We start from the raw sequence: 17,054 nt of genomic DNA on the forward strand, positions 1-17,054 counted from the left end.
GAAGAAAATATAGCCGTAAATGTGGAAGTTCATCGCTGAGGAAGCACGCAGATAACTGTGGTAACAAACCAAGCACACGCAGTTCTATCGAACAGTATTTTTGTTGTTTCCTGAGTTTGGCCGCTTAATAACACTGTCTTAGTACAGTTTGCTTAACGTGGAATTAAACGTGTTGCGTTCATATTCTGGGCTCATCTGATTTTTTGTACATAGTATTAGGGCTGCTCGATTATGGAAAAAATCATAATCACGATTATTTTGGTCAATATTGAAATCACGATTATGTAACACGATTATTTCACATGACTTTGGGAATGTGTTGCATTTATTAAAATACACCTTTCAACAATTCAATTGAAATTGTAACATTTGTTGTACTTTTTGAACTATTAAAATAAATAGTATAACATATTCAAATCAAAGTATAAAAGTATTCACGTAAAAAATGATAACCACAAATAAATAAGATAAACAATATGGTTCGGCTAGATATGCTTTTCAGGTACGTCTAACATTAGTTTTCAGGTACAGAAATGTATCAAATGTAAAATAACATTGCATATTTAAGTTCATAAATTAAAGATTAATCCTATTAAACTTACAAAAGCTATTCAATCAAGAGCGGTGAGTGATGTCCTTGTCTTTTGTTGTTTGACATTAAACAGACGGAAGTAAATGCTACTGCCCCTTTAAGACCTAATGATACTGCCCCTTTAAGACCTAAAGCTCGGATATGCGTCGTCTTTCTCGACTGTATAAAGTTCACTTAAGGCATATACAGACTATGTCTGCTAGGATACTCATTAAGACGGACATGTTGACATACGTTTTGTGTGAGTTTGTCCGTTCAAGAGCAAGACTTGAAAGAGAACTCAATATTTGTGGCTTCGGGAGGGGCGGATGTGCGCGTGCGCGTTTCATTCAGAACGCAAGACAAAATAAGAGCGTTCTTGCAAAACTGAACATGGCAAAATAATCGTTTTTTTCTCGATTGTACTATTTTGGTGATCGTTGGGAGGCAAAATCGAAATCGAAATTCGATTAATTGCACAGCCCTACATAGTATACGTTATTAGTATTATGTTTATTGAGTTTGGTCTCTTAATAACAGTACATTAAGCCACGTTAAGCGTTTTAGAATGTCCCGGCTGAAGTTGTCCTTGTGTTAATGGTCGTGTAATAACTTCTGTATGCTGGCAATAAACATTTTTGCAAGTGTGTCTGTAATGTAATAATGTAAACGGATTTTATTGCGGGTGCAGGTGTTGTTTTGTTTTTGTTGTTTTGTTAGGGGCGCTCGTAGATATTCGAATACATTGCTTGAATTCGAATATATTCGAATACATTGCTTGATATTTGATATCCGTTCGAATTAGATTTTTCTCAAAAATGACAGCCCTAATGCAATCTGCCATGCACAGGAGAGATGTATATGCTACGCCCTCTTCTAAAGATGGGACGGGTATATGCAGCTCATTTATATTTTAAGCGGTACACACCAAAACAGCGCTTTTTATAGACCGGCCTCAAAATGACATTTTCAACACATTATAATAAATTATCTGTGGGGTATTTTGTGCTGAAACTTCACAGACACATTTTGGGGACACCCAAGACCAATATGACATCTTATAAAAAGGGGCATAATAGGTGCCCTTTAAAACGCACGCAAATAATGAACTTTCGTGATTCCTCACTTCACCGCTCTGTTACAGCATTGCACGCCTGGCTAAACACCCCTAACTTTAGTGTATAGTGATTGGATATTTGCTCATATCAGCGTGTAGACTCTCAGGCACACTCAAACAGAGCCGATTCGGAGAGAAATAAAAATAATTAATTAAATGCAAAAAATCGCGAAAAAAACACTATTCACAACCGTGATTGCCGTACCGAACGGTTCAAAGTTATATTGAGAGTTGTGGCATCCCTAGAGACTGACAGTTAAAACATCTTCGGCTTAACAGAAGAGTCGTGAAACTAGTCTATTGAAAAATAAAAAGTGCATTTAAAGGGCCCTATTTTAATGATCTGAGTGCATGAAGCGCAGGTGCACTGAGAGCGTGTCCGAAGCCACTTTTGCTAGTTTAACGACTGAAAAAATGGTCGGCGTGCCAGGCGCATGGTCCAAAAGGGTTGTCCCTCATCTCTTAATGAGTCATGGGTGTGTTTTGGGAGTAACATGCAATAAACCAATCAGAGTCTCATCTCCAGGGCTTAAAAACGGAAAAAAATATAAATCGGTTCACTCCGAGCAGAATTGACATTATAGCGTTTCCGTTTTTGCGTTCCTCAATAAAAATTACTGTTCCGAAAACGGTTTGATTTGAAAAAATACCGGTTAATAACGTTATTTTAATTTAGCCTAGGGGTGCACCGATCCGACTTTTTCAGTCCCGATACCGATACCGATGCCTGGGCTTTGTGTATCTGTCGATACCCGATACCGATCCGATATATTGTTGAATTAATAATAAACTGTACATCTTCCACCTTATACCTTCCTTGAAGAGACTAAAGGCACCAGACTTTACTAACTAAACATAACTAAGACAAAATAACAGATGTATGTAAGGTGTTGAATTCTTATTTATTTAAAAAACAATTGTGCATTCAAATCTAAAATAGAATGTAATCTAACTTCTTTAAATAAATAAAATGTAGCAGTGGAAACAAAAAACAGTGTATTGGTCAAACATACAATAGTAATCTGACAGTTACCAAACATTTTTTACACTACAGATAATTGTTTTGGTATATAATCATATCAATATTAAAAAGTAGCATTACAAATTAACAAATAGTCTAATTTTCTACCATATGCAATTTAATAAAAATTTTCAGCTAGCTAATAACAACTTTGTTCTGGTTTCACCTCACTCCAGATTAAATGATTGTAGGCTAGGCCTATTTATTTTACTACACATTGTCAACAGAAATAAGATGAAATACTGTTGATAATTAAAAATAATTCTTACTACCCACTCTTGCTAAAATGGGTAAGCACACTTGTGTTCTCATTTCAGTTGCGTTCTGAGTAAATTAATAAACTGAGTTCATGAGTTCAGTGTTGGACAGATCAGTTGTTCTGGCCAGTCGTTAAAATGATTCGGTTCAAAGGAGTCATTAGGTCACGAATCGGACATTAGCAGACGCGTTGTGTGCGAATCCCGTCTGTTAGAACATCGCGAAAGATGTCAACACACAGAAAACACTTCATAACTGGATATAATTTGTCTCCCGCTTATTGAAAGTATGCTTTATGTCAGCTGGTCAGAGAAGAGTCAAATGTTTTTTGAGCGCAATTCACACCCAGTGATAATTCAAGGACAAAATTGTCCGAATGTGTCACGTGCAACATGGTTTCGGTCTTCCGAGCTTTTGATTTGGATTAATATGTGAAATATGAGAGCGAACACTGATTATTTTGAAGACCCAGAGAGCGCGCGCGGGGGAGGAGCTCTCAGATCGGTCTCTCTGTCACTCAGTCACAAGCGCAGCATCTGTTCTACATCACTCGTAAATCACAATAACTCATCAAATTAGGCTTTGGCCGTCAAAAAAATGTCAATGCAGGAAAGACCCTGACTTTGCAGTAATACCCTCGAAACAGCGACGAACTATTTGGCGTGGCAAGCGTGAAATATCTTCTCCACACAGCCGACTCTCTGGCTCGCTCCCTTCTAGCATGCGACACACGTGAAGTTGACGAATGACGTAGGTTCTGCTGCGACGGAAAAAAACACCTGGATCGGCTTGTGGATCTGTTAATTTTTCCGATCCCCGATCCAGCTATTTTGTCAGTATCGCGGCCGATATCCGATCCTAATATCGGATCGGTGCACCCCTAATTTAGCCTATACTTTAAACAAATATGTATAAATAGACTTTTCACTCAATGATAATATAACGCATGGTAAATAAACTTGAATATTTATTTCATAACATTTTTAAAACCACAACAGAAATACATGCATTAATTACAAAGCATAAACAGCGGACCTGTTTTGGAGCGTTAGACAATCGAAAGTGGCCTCTTATGCCTAATTCTTTTCAGAAGAGTGATAACATTCTTTGTAACGTTACATAACTTTTTTTCAACACGACTTGTTTTAAAAAATGTATAAATAAAGAATAAATAAACTGGATAACTACTGCTCTTTTAATGCACTGTCAACTGCTAATTTCAAAGCAAACACTGCGCAACACGTCCTTGCATCACATAATCAAATTCAGTCGGCTAATAAAGCTTGATCATTTAATGCAATATAACATACCATTTAATACGAAGCATCAACCGTCTATATAGAAAACATTGACCTGTATTGGCAATCTGAAAGACTATAGGAAAAATGTTTGATAGATGCTATAGCCTACTTGGATAGGCTTAAACGGAATCCATAAACTAGCCTAAATCAGACTATTTGAGCTTAAAGTCCATACTACTTATTTAAACGTACGAAAAGAATGTCCTCCAATACCTGCACATTCATTGTAGACCTCAGCGGGGAAAGAAATGTACTTGAGGCATGAAATGCGCGCTCTTTACTGACTTGCGTTACCGGTAGATTCATAGACGACTGCTGCGCGGGCATTTCACTCACGCTTGATCCGTCAACGTCACATGCTGTACTACTCAATTCATGATTGGTCACTGCCAAATTAAAATATTAAAGAGAACGATAAAATAACGTTATTAACCGGTTAATGGTCATTTCAAATTAACGTTTCTGTTCAGAACGATTCAAATTGATTTTGATTTCGTTTTTGTTCCTCTTAAAATTTCGTTTGTTTCCGGTTTTCGTTCCTTGAACCGGTTCGGAGCCCTGCTCATCTCCCATTCCCTTTAAAAGCCAGTTGTGCTTGCACTATGGCAGATTCGCTATTTACATGGAGGACTATAGACACCCTCAACCTGACGATTCAGTTTAAATACATGTGTGTATTGCCACGATTGGTCAAATAATTTGCCAATTTCTTTCGTCATTACTGCAAATAGGTCATTCTGAGACATGCGTTGACTATCCATTATGACATGTAGGCATTTTTACCTTTATGTACACAATAATAATCTTTGTAATCCTTTTATTTTTTAATATTTGGCGTGTGTGTGTTCCAATAGTATCCATCTGCAGCCCCGCAGCACACCAGTTTCAGAACCCCATCCACAGAACCGGAAGTGAGGGGCGGGGCTTAAACAGTCATAGTTGTGCTATGCAATTTTCTTTTGTTAAATATAAGCGGTTTTCACATGGATTTCGATCAGATCGATGTCTACAATATTTAACAACAATACTTTTAAATAAAGTCACTTTTCTGTTCATATAATATGCATGTCATGATGTACAATGGTCAACATTTTAAAACATAGCCTATTGATCATGCTTAAATCAATGAATACAAAGACAGTAGTTTATACTTCATGGAAACAGGCTAAATCTATACACAGTTTTTATTTAAAAAATATTTATAAATGTATAACATGTTGTAAAGTGTTTCCCATTTGACTATAGATATATTAGTATCATTTCATTCACATTCATGTTGTTCCAAATAATACTGACAGAAAATAGCCTATGAGATGTAATGTTAATGGACACAAACAAACACTGTAGTTTATTGTTACTTTAACAATACTACAACTTTTATTATTTTAAAAATATATTAGGCCTAATACATTTGTAACATGTTATAAAGTGTTTCCCATTTGACTCTATATTCAATCGTATTATTTTGAAAATAATAGACAGAGAATGTGACATTTCTATTTTTCAAATGTCAAATAAAAATAACCATTTAATACAAGGCCTTAAAGTGAAACGTGTTTCTCTGAAAGAAAACAAATCTAAAAGAATAGGTTTAAAACTAATTTAAACGGCACATAAAAAATAAAAACATGCAAAAAAGTTCTTAAAACACAAACACTTCTGACTCTTAAGCCCATATTGTGGCATTTCTGCAGCAATACTTGAAAGATGAAAGTCTTTTCATCCCTGAAAACTAAATGTATACGTTTTATTAATGAATAATTATTTAATTTTAAGACAAATAATATCTTTTGACAAATGCAAAAAAGCTTTAATGATAAAACGTGACAGGGTCCTGAAACTGGTGTTCTGCGGGGCTGCAGTTGGATATATCTTGTGTGTTCTGCTGTGTCCCTGTGTGTGTAATAAGCAGCGCCAACAATGCTCCTGAACACACCTGGTTTTCAGACCAGACGCCCATGGGTGAACAGATGCGCCAGTGCATTTACTATTTAAACAACGTGATGCTGGACGTGAACATGAGAACTGCGTCGGGCTGAAACTAGCAAAAAAAAAACATTTGCGTTGTTCCTGGCGTTGCATTGCACCGGGTGTGTGATAGGGCCCAAAGGATCAGAATATTTACAGATCTATTGTGAACACTGAAAAAAATGGTGTGTTGGATTTACATGATTTAATCATGTACATCGGTTCCACATGAATCAATTAAGTTAAACACACATAATTTCAACATAATGGAATTATGTAATTTTTAAGTAACCAAATTGAGTAGTCTCACAATGATTTTAATATGGCTCCCTAACAACAGTAGTGCACACGGGGGCTTGAGACCCTGCCTCTTTAATCTAAACACATGTTTATTTTTGTATATTTTTGTAGTCACTTGACTGATCTTTAATGGAGTACTCAGTAGCTTTCATTATATTTGCCAGCAAGTGTGAAACGCTCTTTAATGACATGTGCTGAGTCAGTCCACAGCCTAAGCAATCGCTCCGCTCTTCTCCACTACGGTAACCCAGTGTCATTTAAATGGTTCGAATAATTCCAACATAATTAAACATTAAACACTAATAAACAATATAAAGTCTCCCCCTTTTTCTCATTTTGCCCAAAAACACATAAAATAACACTTAATTTCAACAATTTTACTCTAGTCGTCAAGTCCCAAGCAAAGCATGCTGGGAACTACAGTTTCAGCAAAAATCATTTTCGAGTACTTAATTGGTTCACATTCACCCCAAATTATTTAATCTAGTAGATTGCACATTTTAGAGAATTACATTAATCGAAAGCAAAGAAATCATGTTTAGAAGAGAAACACAAATTTGTTGCGTAGATCACAAATAATAAAATTAAGTAAATTGGACATGTGTTTTCCTGTTTTTTCAGTGAATATTCAATAGTGTGTATGGCTCCGCCTTAAAACAGACAAATAATGAGAAACAGATGAAAATGTCTTACCCGGCCACACAAAGTGCTACTGCTGTCACTACAGTTATGATGATTCCCGTACAGCAGCGATTCCAAGATCCTGAGGAAAACATACAACACTGAAACCAGCTCTAGACAAGCTGACTGACTGACATGCTGTGTATATTATACAGGCATAACATTATGACAGGTGAAGTGAATAACACTGATCATCTCTTCATCACCTGTTAGTGGGTGGGATATATTAGGCAGCAAGTAGGGCTGTACGATTAATCGAAAAATAACCGAAACCGACATTCAGAATCTCTAACCGACGTATTTTTCCCATGTCGGTTATTTCGGTTTTCACGTGACTCCGCCCCGTCAGTCACATCAAGTGCAGTTTGCAGGCACACACAGAGATGCAGGAGCAGTTATCTGTGTTTATAGATGCCCAGAAATTAATCACTATAGTAACTGCATGTTTTACACAGTTTATATAAAGGTCAGTTAATCGCCATTCTTATAGCCTATACGCGCTGCCACCGACACACACACAGCGCGCGCAAGCCCCGAAGCCAGATCGCTTTCACTGTCGTGCTCATAAAGTTTGTCAAGTAAATGCGTTTAAAGGCTTACCAGTTTCAACATTTAAAGCGATTGTGCACTATTCAAAAACAACAATACGTATCCGTTCAGTGCTCAGCTTCTTTCTGTGACACAGAGAGCCGAGCCGTATTAAGCTCTCATTTGGAATACCAAATATTGCAATCAGTGGACAGGGCTTAATTTGTATTTTTATGACTTCGGATAAAGTTTGAAAGACAGATGCCCAGTATTGATCTAGACGGGGGCACAACCAAAAAGTGTGTGTTAAATCAGCTGGAGAGAGACAACATCTCGTCCGTCCCTGGATATATTTTTGCTAACCTGGCCCTACTGTCCCTTGTTTTTCAAAGTATCTCAAAGAACAAAACAAAATCATCTCATGAAATAAACCATCCCATAAGCATCAGTGTATCACGATTATCTCTCACAATACACAATGATTTATGGAAAAAGGTGATGTGTGCTCGTGTAAGTGTGTGTGTTATAGTTCAGGTGAAATGTTCTCAGAGTCAATGGTGATTTAGAAGGCCTCTTGAGTAGCAAGGTTAACAGGTCAAGGCCTACCTGAAGTCCAACGTGCACCAGAGGATTTCAGTCTATCCAGGACAAAACTCAATCAACACATCAGGACACAATCAAACGCTCTCCATTGACTTTGCATTGCGTGAAGCGGCCTTTTTGTCATTTCGGACATATAACAAAAAACTGAACAATGTATAAAGCTGATATGTGACAAAGTGTACTGCAAACAAGCTAAACAAAACCCAGAAGCAAAAACTCAGACGTTTTTATAAGCTGTTGACCCAAAAAACGAGCGTTTAAGGACAAAAAAGTGGATTCAGGCCATTGAGACAGCGCGCGCGGGTCATATTACACTGAGAACTACGGCGAACGTAACAGGGGAACGTAATCAGCGACAGTAAATATAATATATAAAACGGACATTTGGATATTTGACTTAACAGTAACAACATATTTACTGCACACAGACATATTGAGGCATACTGAGTGTCAGGATCCCAAAATGTACCCATTCTTCCTGCTGAAGCTTCACTTCGTATTGCCTGTATCCACTTTTATCTTCTTAAACGCTCGTTTTTTGGGTCGACAGCTTATAAAAACGTATTTCTGTGTTTTTTTTTAGCTTGTTTGCTGTACACCTTGTCACATATCAGCTTAGACATTGTTCTGTTTTCTGTTATAAGTCCGAAATGACAATGAGGCAGCCTCACGTTGGATTGTCCGATCTGACGCACGTGTGATCTCGCGTTGTTTCCTTCTCACTTCTTGCGTGTGTTTTGTTGTGAAACGTAGTTCACGGACGGGACAGAGCTGTCGGCGATTTTTCCTCTTGTACAGTCGTGCAGTGTGAACACAACAGTGACTGAATGCTACCCAAAATAGTCTTGCAGTGTGAAAAGAGCAGTGATCCGACGAGTTTGAAAACCGTGCAGTCTGAACTAGGCTTTAGGTGCAGAGTGCTGTAACAGTCTTAGCACACGAAGCATATCTTGCACAGTCTTCAAGCTTGTCTATTTTGGTCACTATTTAACCTCTAAAGACTTCAGGCAGTTCAACCTTTCTGTTCTGTTGCTCTCGTTGGTCACAACCATGGACGGACGGACGGACGCACGCACGCACGCACACACGCACGTTTAAATGGACTGCCATTTTCTTCTGATTACTGACTCCTCCTACTTGTTGCATTGCATTGTGGGCGTTGTAGTTCGTTTTCGTTACAAACTTCAGGGGTATTAGGAAGGTGGTCATAATGTTATGCCTGATCTGTGTATACATACAGTAGCCGTCAAAAGTTTAGAAACATTACTTTTTTTTTATTTTTGAAAGTTTCTGCTCATCAAGGCTGCATTTATTTGATCAAAAATACAGGGAAAAAACTTTAATATTGTGAAATATTACAATTTAAAATAATGGTTTCCTATTTAATATACTTTATATATTAATATACTTTATTTATCATCAATGTTGGAAACGGTTGTGCTGCTTAATATTTTTTTTTATTAACTATGATACTTTTTTCAGGTTTCTTTGATGAATAAAAAGTTCAAAAAGAACAGCATTGATTTAAAAAAGAAAAATCTTTTGTGACATAAGTTTGGGGTCAGTAATTTTCCTTCTTTTTTTGAAAGAAATAAATACAAATATTCATCTGTGATGAGCAGAAGAGACTTCTTTCAAAAACATAAAAAATAGTATTGTGTTCAAAATTTTGACCGCTACTGTTACGGTATATAGATATATACATACTGTATATTTATATATATATATATATATATATATATATATATATATATATATATAGTTTGACAGTTTAGTTCTATGAACTGGTATCTTAATGGTGAGGACAGTTTGCATGGATGAGCTGATTGTAATGTGTGTGTAATGAAATAACCAAGTCTTATCTCATGAATATGAATTAGGTTAAGCACAATTTTCACAAAACTTGATGAATAACAGCTCTTACAAAAAAACACACACATATATATATATAATATTTGGTAACACTTTACAGTAAGGTTCCATTTGTTAACATGAACTAAATTAGCTAGCATAAGCTAACAAAACATTTATGGCAGCACTTTACACTAAGGTCTCTTTTGTTAACATTATTTAATGCATGAACTAACATGAATTAACAAAGAGCAAACTATTTTACAGCATTTATCCATCTTTGTAAATGTGTGCATTAACTAGTGTTAATATATACAACTGTTTTAAGATTAACATGAACTAAAAGTATAACTTCATCTGAACTAATGTAGTTAACTAATCTTAGTTCATTTAAACGTTTATTAATGCATTATTAAAATAAAAAATGTATCTCTAATATCATTTAATGGACCTGAGCAAATGGACAGTTGTATTGTTATTAACTAGCATTAACAAAAATTAATAAATGTGACCCTGGAGCACAAATCCGGTCATAAGCCTCACGGGTATATTTGTGGCAATAGGCATTGTATCGGTCAAAAGTATTAATTTTTCTGTTATGCCAAAAATCATTAGGATATTAAGATCATGTTACATGAAGATATTTTGTAAATTTCTTACTGTACATATATCAAACATTTATTATTAGTAGTAATATGCATTGCTAAGGACTTCATTTGGACAACTTTAAAGGAGATTTTCTCTGCCAAATATTGTCCTATCCTAACAAACACATCAAAGGAAAGCTTATTTATTCAGCTTTCAGATGATGTATAAATCTCAATTTCCAAAAAATTACTCATATGACTAGGTCCAGGGTCACAAATAGTCATTGTAAGTTACTTTTAGTTCATGCATTAAAGGTGCACTATGTAATATTTTTGCAGTAAAATATCCAAAAACCACTAGGCCAGTGTTATATATTTTGTTCAGTTGAGTACTTACAATATCCCAAATGTTTGAAAATTGCTATTTTACCCGAGGAACCGGGACGTGTGAGGGCGTCGCCTGTCGATGACATCATATCTGCGTTACCCTCGGTTTCCGAGGGTTTTATTCTGCAGAAACCAGGGCTCTGAACCGGTTCAAGGAACGAAAACGAAAACCGGAAACAAACTAAATTTTAAGAGGAACAAAAACGAAAATGAAATCAAAATCAATTTGAATCGTTCTGAACAGAAACGTTAATTTGAAATGGCCATTAACCGGTTAATAACGTTATTTTATCGTTATCTTTAATATTTTAATTTGGCAGTGACCAATCATGAATTGAGTAGTATGGCATGTGACGTTGACGGATCAAGCGTGAGTGAAATGCCCGCGCAGCAGTCGTCTATGAATCTACCGGTAACGCAAGTCAGTGCAGAGCGTGCATTTTCATGCCTCAAGTACATTTCTTTCCCCGCTGAGGTCTACAATGAAAGCGCAGCTATTGGAGGACATTCTTTTCGAACGTTTAAATAAGCAGTACGGACTTTAAGCTCAAATAGTCTGATTTAGGCTAGTTTATGGATTCCATTTAAGCCTATCCAAGTAGGCTATAGCATCTATCAAACATTTTTCCTATAGTCTTTCAGATTGCCAATACAGGACAGGTCAATGTTTTCTATATAGACGGTTGATGCTTCGTATTAAATGGTATGTTATATTGCATTAAATGATCAAGCTTTATTAGCCGACTGAATTTGATTATGTGATGCAAGGACGTGTTGCGCAGTGTTTGCTTTGAAATTACCAGTTGACGGTGCATTAAAAGAGCAATAGTTATCCAGTTTATTTATTCTTTATTCATGCAATTTTTAAAACAAGTCGTGTTGAAAAAAAGTTATGTACAAAGAATGTTATCACTCTTCTGAAAAGAATTAGGCATATAGACGGCCACTTTCCGCTCCATTAAAACAGGTCAATATTTGTCCCGCTGTTTATGCTTTGTAATTAATGCAGGTATTTCTGTTGTGGTTTTAAAAATGTTATGAAATAAATATTCAAGTTTAATTACCATGCGTATTATTATTATTGAGTGAAAAATAAGTCTATTTATACATATTTGTATAGGCTAAATTAAAATAACGTTATTAACCGGTATTTTTTCAAATCAAACCGTTTTCGGAACAGTAATGTTTATTGAGGAACGCAAAAACGGAAACGCTATAATATCGATTCTGCTCGGAGTGAACCGATTTATATTTTTTTCCGTTTTTAAGCCCTGGCAGAAGCGCTTTACTCTCACTGCAGTGTGAACAAGTGTCATAGCAGCCGCTGAGAGAACACACAGAGTTACATCATCACATCATCAACACACTCAGATGTGTCTAATATGATCAACAGAGCTGCGTTACCTCATGACCTGTGTCATAATAAAAGTCCCGCTGCTCGCGAGGCGTGTGTTGCGTTCATCTTATTAAAGGTCCTGTTCTTCGTGATCCCATTTTTCAAACTTTAGTTAGTGTGTAATGTTGCTGTAAGAGCATAAATAATACCTGTAAAATGATAAAGCTCAAAGTTCAATGCCAAGTGAGATATTTTATTTAACAGAAGTTCCCTTTCAAAGCCTACAGCGAACGGCCGGTTTGGACTACATCCCTGTACTTCCTGCTTTAATGACGTCAGTAGAACAGTTTGTTGACTAACCTACGCCCACAAGAATACGCAAAAAAGGGGGCGTGGTCTTGTTGTTCTCCCACTTGGAGAAGAGGAAGTGATGCGTTCGGTTGCGTTTGTCGCCATGTCGTCGAGACGCTGTTATTTTCATCCCGGAGTCAAATCACCTTTGTGGCTCAAATTGATACGGTAATATAGACATGTTTACAATAACATTGAGCACATGCATCTCCCCGTTATGGTAAGAGGCGTGACCTTTCCGGGCAACGTGCGCTAAGCTGCTGTCCAATCACAACACGGGAACCGCTGGCACAATCAGAACTCGTTACGTATTTCTGAAGGAGGGACTTCATAGAATAAGGAAATCATCGAGGCGTTTTGAGGACAGTGAAAACAGCAGTATACAGATCAGTAAATTGTGTGAAAAATACAGTTTTTTTACACGCGAAACATGAACACATGTTATATTGCACACTGTAAACATAATCAAAGCTTCAAAAAAACAGGAAAAACGGGACCTTTAACAATCCCACAACACTCGTTCCTGCTTCTGCTTCCGACTACAGTAACGTTAATAATCACATCCATCAACATGATTTCTGCCCGAGTCCTATCCTGATTCTTTCCCACCGGCTGTGAGGTGATGTCCCAAGATTCTCAAAGGTCATCAAACTACGCCTTTGTTTTGAGCAGGTGACCTCTAGCGGGCTGAAAAGTTACATAGTGCACATTTAACTAACATTAACTAATGGGACCTTGTTGAATGTGTTATCATTTTTCTTTATCTTTTGGAACTTGATGCAAATCAAAAGCTCAGATTTGATGCATCAAATCTAATTCTAGACACGTCAACCACCCAGTCCTACATTACGGCTGATTTGGAGACATGACACCACGTTAACTACCCTGACTGTTACCGTGACATTTACCCCTAAATACTCAAAAATACCATACATTCTTGACATTGGAAGTTACCTTGTGGTGCTTCATAATGCGTGGTGCGCGTCCCCAGGCTGCTCTTGATGACACAGGTGTAGTTAACTCCCTTAACCGCAGAGAAATTGAGTCTACTGCCACCGTCTAACAGTGCGGTTTGACTGGTTACTGGAACGTCGTCAACCAGCCATGAGAACTGAGGAGTGTCCCACTGCGTCATGTCATGTTTATCCACCACACACTCCAGCACACGTGCAATCGACGCCTTTGGAGGTTCCTCTGAAAGGAGAGATGTAACTTGTTCAACTAGTTTGTGTGCGTGTGTGTTCTGTAAATATAGCTGTGCATGACAAGAAAATATTCCAAACATCTGGTGCACGAGTCATAGTTAATCATATATAAACTGGTCACGTTTACCTGTCTTTCGCACTTCTACAGAATCCTGCTGCTGATACCCATTACTGTCTGTAACGGTGACCTTGTAGAGCCCAAAGTCCTCTTCAGCAACACCAGTGATCCGCAGAAGCGCATCGCCTTTCTCCAAAGAGATTCTGCTTCCAGGAGCCCCTGAGAGTCTGATATTGTCCCTGCTTGTCTCTCGGTCCCACGTCACCATGTCTACCACTTCATTTGGGTTCTTCTTGAATTCGGCTTCCAAAACGAGCGTTTGGCCAAGAGCAACATAGAGAGGGCCTCCAGTCTTTAAGTGTACTGATATTGCTCCATGCAGACACACAGGCACTGGGGACAGGATTAGTATGTTATTGCATGTGATAGGGTTCCTGGTCCCTATGCCCAATATTTTACATATTCAACACTTTGTATGAGAAATGCATGCAGCATAATTGTAAAGCAATAGTTGTAGGAGGTAATACTTTCACTCTTCCAAACAGTGTTTTTTTCTAAATTGTTCAACTAAATATCCAAATAAAACGAATTATTAAACTAAATTAACCATATAAACTAAATTACTGATCTAATTATTGATCTAAAGCCCACACTGTCACTGTATGATAATTGAAATGAACTGATGACATCACCGTTTTCTCCAGAACGGCTGTACGGCTGAATAAAATTATGTTGCATTATTTTCCTATAGAACACTGTAAAGCTGCTTTGAAACTATCTGCATTGTTAAAAGCACTATATAAATAAAGTTGACTGACTTGACTAATTAATTACTGTAATCGAATGACTTTCCCCTTGAAAAAGTAAAGTAAGGAATTACTCTTATTTTTTCTGTCATTTAATTAGTTACATCTGATGTAATTGAACTAAATACTTTGTAGAGACTGTAGAACAATTATATATATATATATATATATATAATACAATAGTGGAATTAACATCAATATTTAAAGTTTGTATGTACCCTTCTCACATTTGTAATACTTTGGTCAGTTCATAAGAATCTTTTATGTAGTTTTGTATGTGACCCTGGACCACAAAACATAAGGGTCATACTCATAAGGGTAATTTTTTTAAAATTGAGATGTATATATCATCTGAAAGATGAATAATTGATGTATGGTTTGTTAGGATAGGACAATAGTTGGCCGAGATACAAAAAAGATGCAAAAAAAAATCAAAATATTGAGAAAATCAACTTTAAAGTTGTCCAAATTAAGTTCTTAGCAGTGCATATTACTACTACTACTAATAAAAAATATATATTATGGTAGGAAATTTACAAAATATCTTCATGGAACATGATCTTAATATCCTAATGATTAGGGCTGCGCAATATATCGAAATTATCGAAATATCGCAAATGTTCATATCGCGATATGCATATTGCAAAGGTACGCAATATCTTTATGATTTTAATAGGCTACTTCAACATTGTGAAAAGTGTCCGTTTTAGGTCGACGCATATAGCAGAGAATAGACTGGGCTCACGACTGTTACTTATGTGGCTTGCTTGACATTAAAAAGAGTTATGAAACGGCAATAACATGCGAAAAACAACTCCTTGCAGTCTTGTGCTGTCTGACACACACACCGAAACGTGACCTCTCTGAAAGCGTGTGATCCCTTCAGTTCTGTTTCGTGCCTTATTACACACTCAAACTGTCAAATACACACACAGTTATGTCAAAATGGCTGTCTTGACGAGTGTTCATGTAAACGCAGTCGGTTATGCTTTAAAGGGTTAGTTCACACAAAAATGAAAATTCTGTCATTAATTACTCACCCTCATGTCGTTCTACACCCGTAAGACCATATACGGAACACAAATGAAGATATTTTAGTTGAAAGCTGATGCTGAGAAAGGCTTCAGATAGGCCTCCATTGGCATTCAGAACATTTATACTCCCAAGACCCATAAAAAGCACTTAAAACGTTGTTACAAAGTCCATCTCACCACAGTGGCTCTACAATAATTTTACGATGCGACGACAATAGTTTTTGTGCGCAAAAAAAAATCAAAATAACACGTTTGATTGATTGATTGATTTTTTTTCTGGATCAAACCGGTACAAAAAGAAAGAAACAGTAATCCAAAAGGATAACATGCTAAAGTAAAAATACTTATTTCCAGCATGGTCCTTGGTCCAACTTGTTATTGTCTTCCGTGTGTGCCTCCACGACGCATGCGCGAGAATCATGACAAATCATGAAAAATAGCATGACAAAGCCTTATTTGGTTCATGTCGAAGCATTTCTCATATAGAAGCTTAGAAATTGATTTTCTCTCACATTTAAAATGACTCAATACATGGTGAAAACAATAGTACAGTATTTTTTCCAAATGCATTCTAATATTGAAATAGCATTTTTACTGGCATTGTTTATTTTGATGTAATATCCATATTTTATCATTTTAATTAGATGTATGTTTGTGGATATGACTGTTCTTTGCCGCCCAGAAAATGACTTAAAAACAACAACAGAGATTAGACATGTCTTTGAAGTAATATTACATGCCCAAACAGGTTTTATATCATTATATTTCATTTAATAACACCTAACTCACTCAGAATGACTGTGGAGAACAGAATCCAAACCCAAGATCCCATGATGACACCTGACAAAACATCAGAGAGATGAAATTATTAATTCAGGTGAGACTGACTGGTTAGTGGTTAAATATCGATTAATAAACAATCTTACCTCGACTTAAACTCCGTGTTAACTGCCGTTCTGTTGTATTGAGATCGTATTGCCCTTGTTGCTATAAACGAAATTAGTTTTAAGAATTTTTTTTTTACTGTTTCTCCTTGCTTGCCTCAAACAGGTATCATCAAACAGGTGAACGGGACACAGCTATCATAACCA

The 17,054-nt window shown here is 36.7% G+C and overlaps 1 protein-coding gene across 1 annotated transcript in view; it reads right to left on the reverse strand.

Moving 5' to 3' along the window:
- LOC307138914 (uncharacterized protein) overlaps positions 1-17,018 on the reverse strand; it is a 19,348-nt gene extending 2,330 nt beyond the window's left edge. Inside the window, exons 1-5 of the mRNA XM_079837608.1 lie at positions 16,890-17,018; positions 16,753-16,803; positions 14,193-14,516; positions 13,815-14,054; positions 7,230-7,299 (exon numbers count right to left, since the gene is read on the reverse strand). Of these exons, the coding sequence (XP_079693734.1) occupies positions 7,230-7,299; positions 13,815-14,054; positions 14,193-14,516; positions 16,753-16,795 (677 nt within the window). The 5' untranslated portion in view covers positions 16,796-16,803; positions 16,890-17,018. The remainder of the gene's footprint in view (positions 1-7,229; positions 7,300-13,814; positions 14,055-14,192; positions 14,517-16,752; positions 16,804-16,889) is intronic.
- Positions 17,019-17,054: the final 36 nt, after the last annotated feature.

This window comes from Gobio gobio (assembly GCF_949357685.1).
Source record: "Gobio gobio genome assembly, chromosome: 15".
In the NCBI taxonomy this organism is placed as follows: domain Eukaryota; kingdom Metazoa; phylum Chordata; class Actinopteri; order Cypriniformes; family Gobionidae; genus Gobio; species Gobio gobio.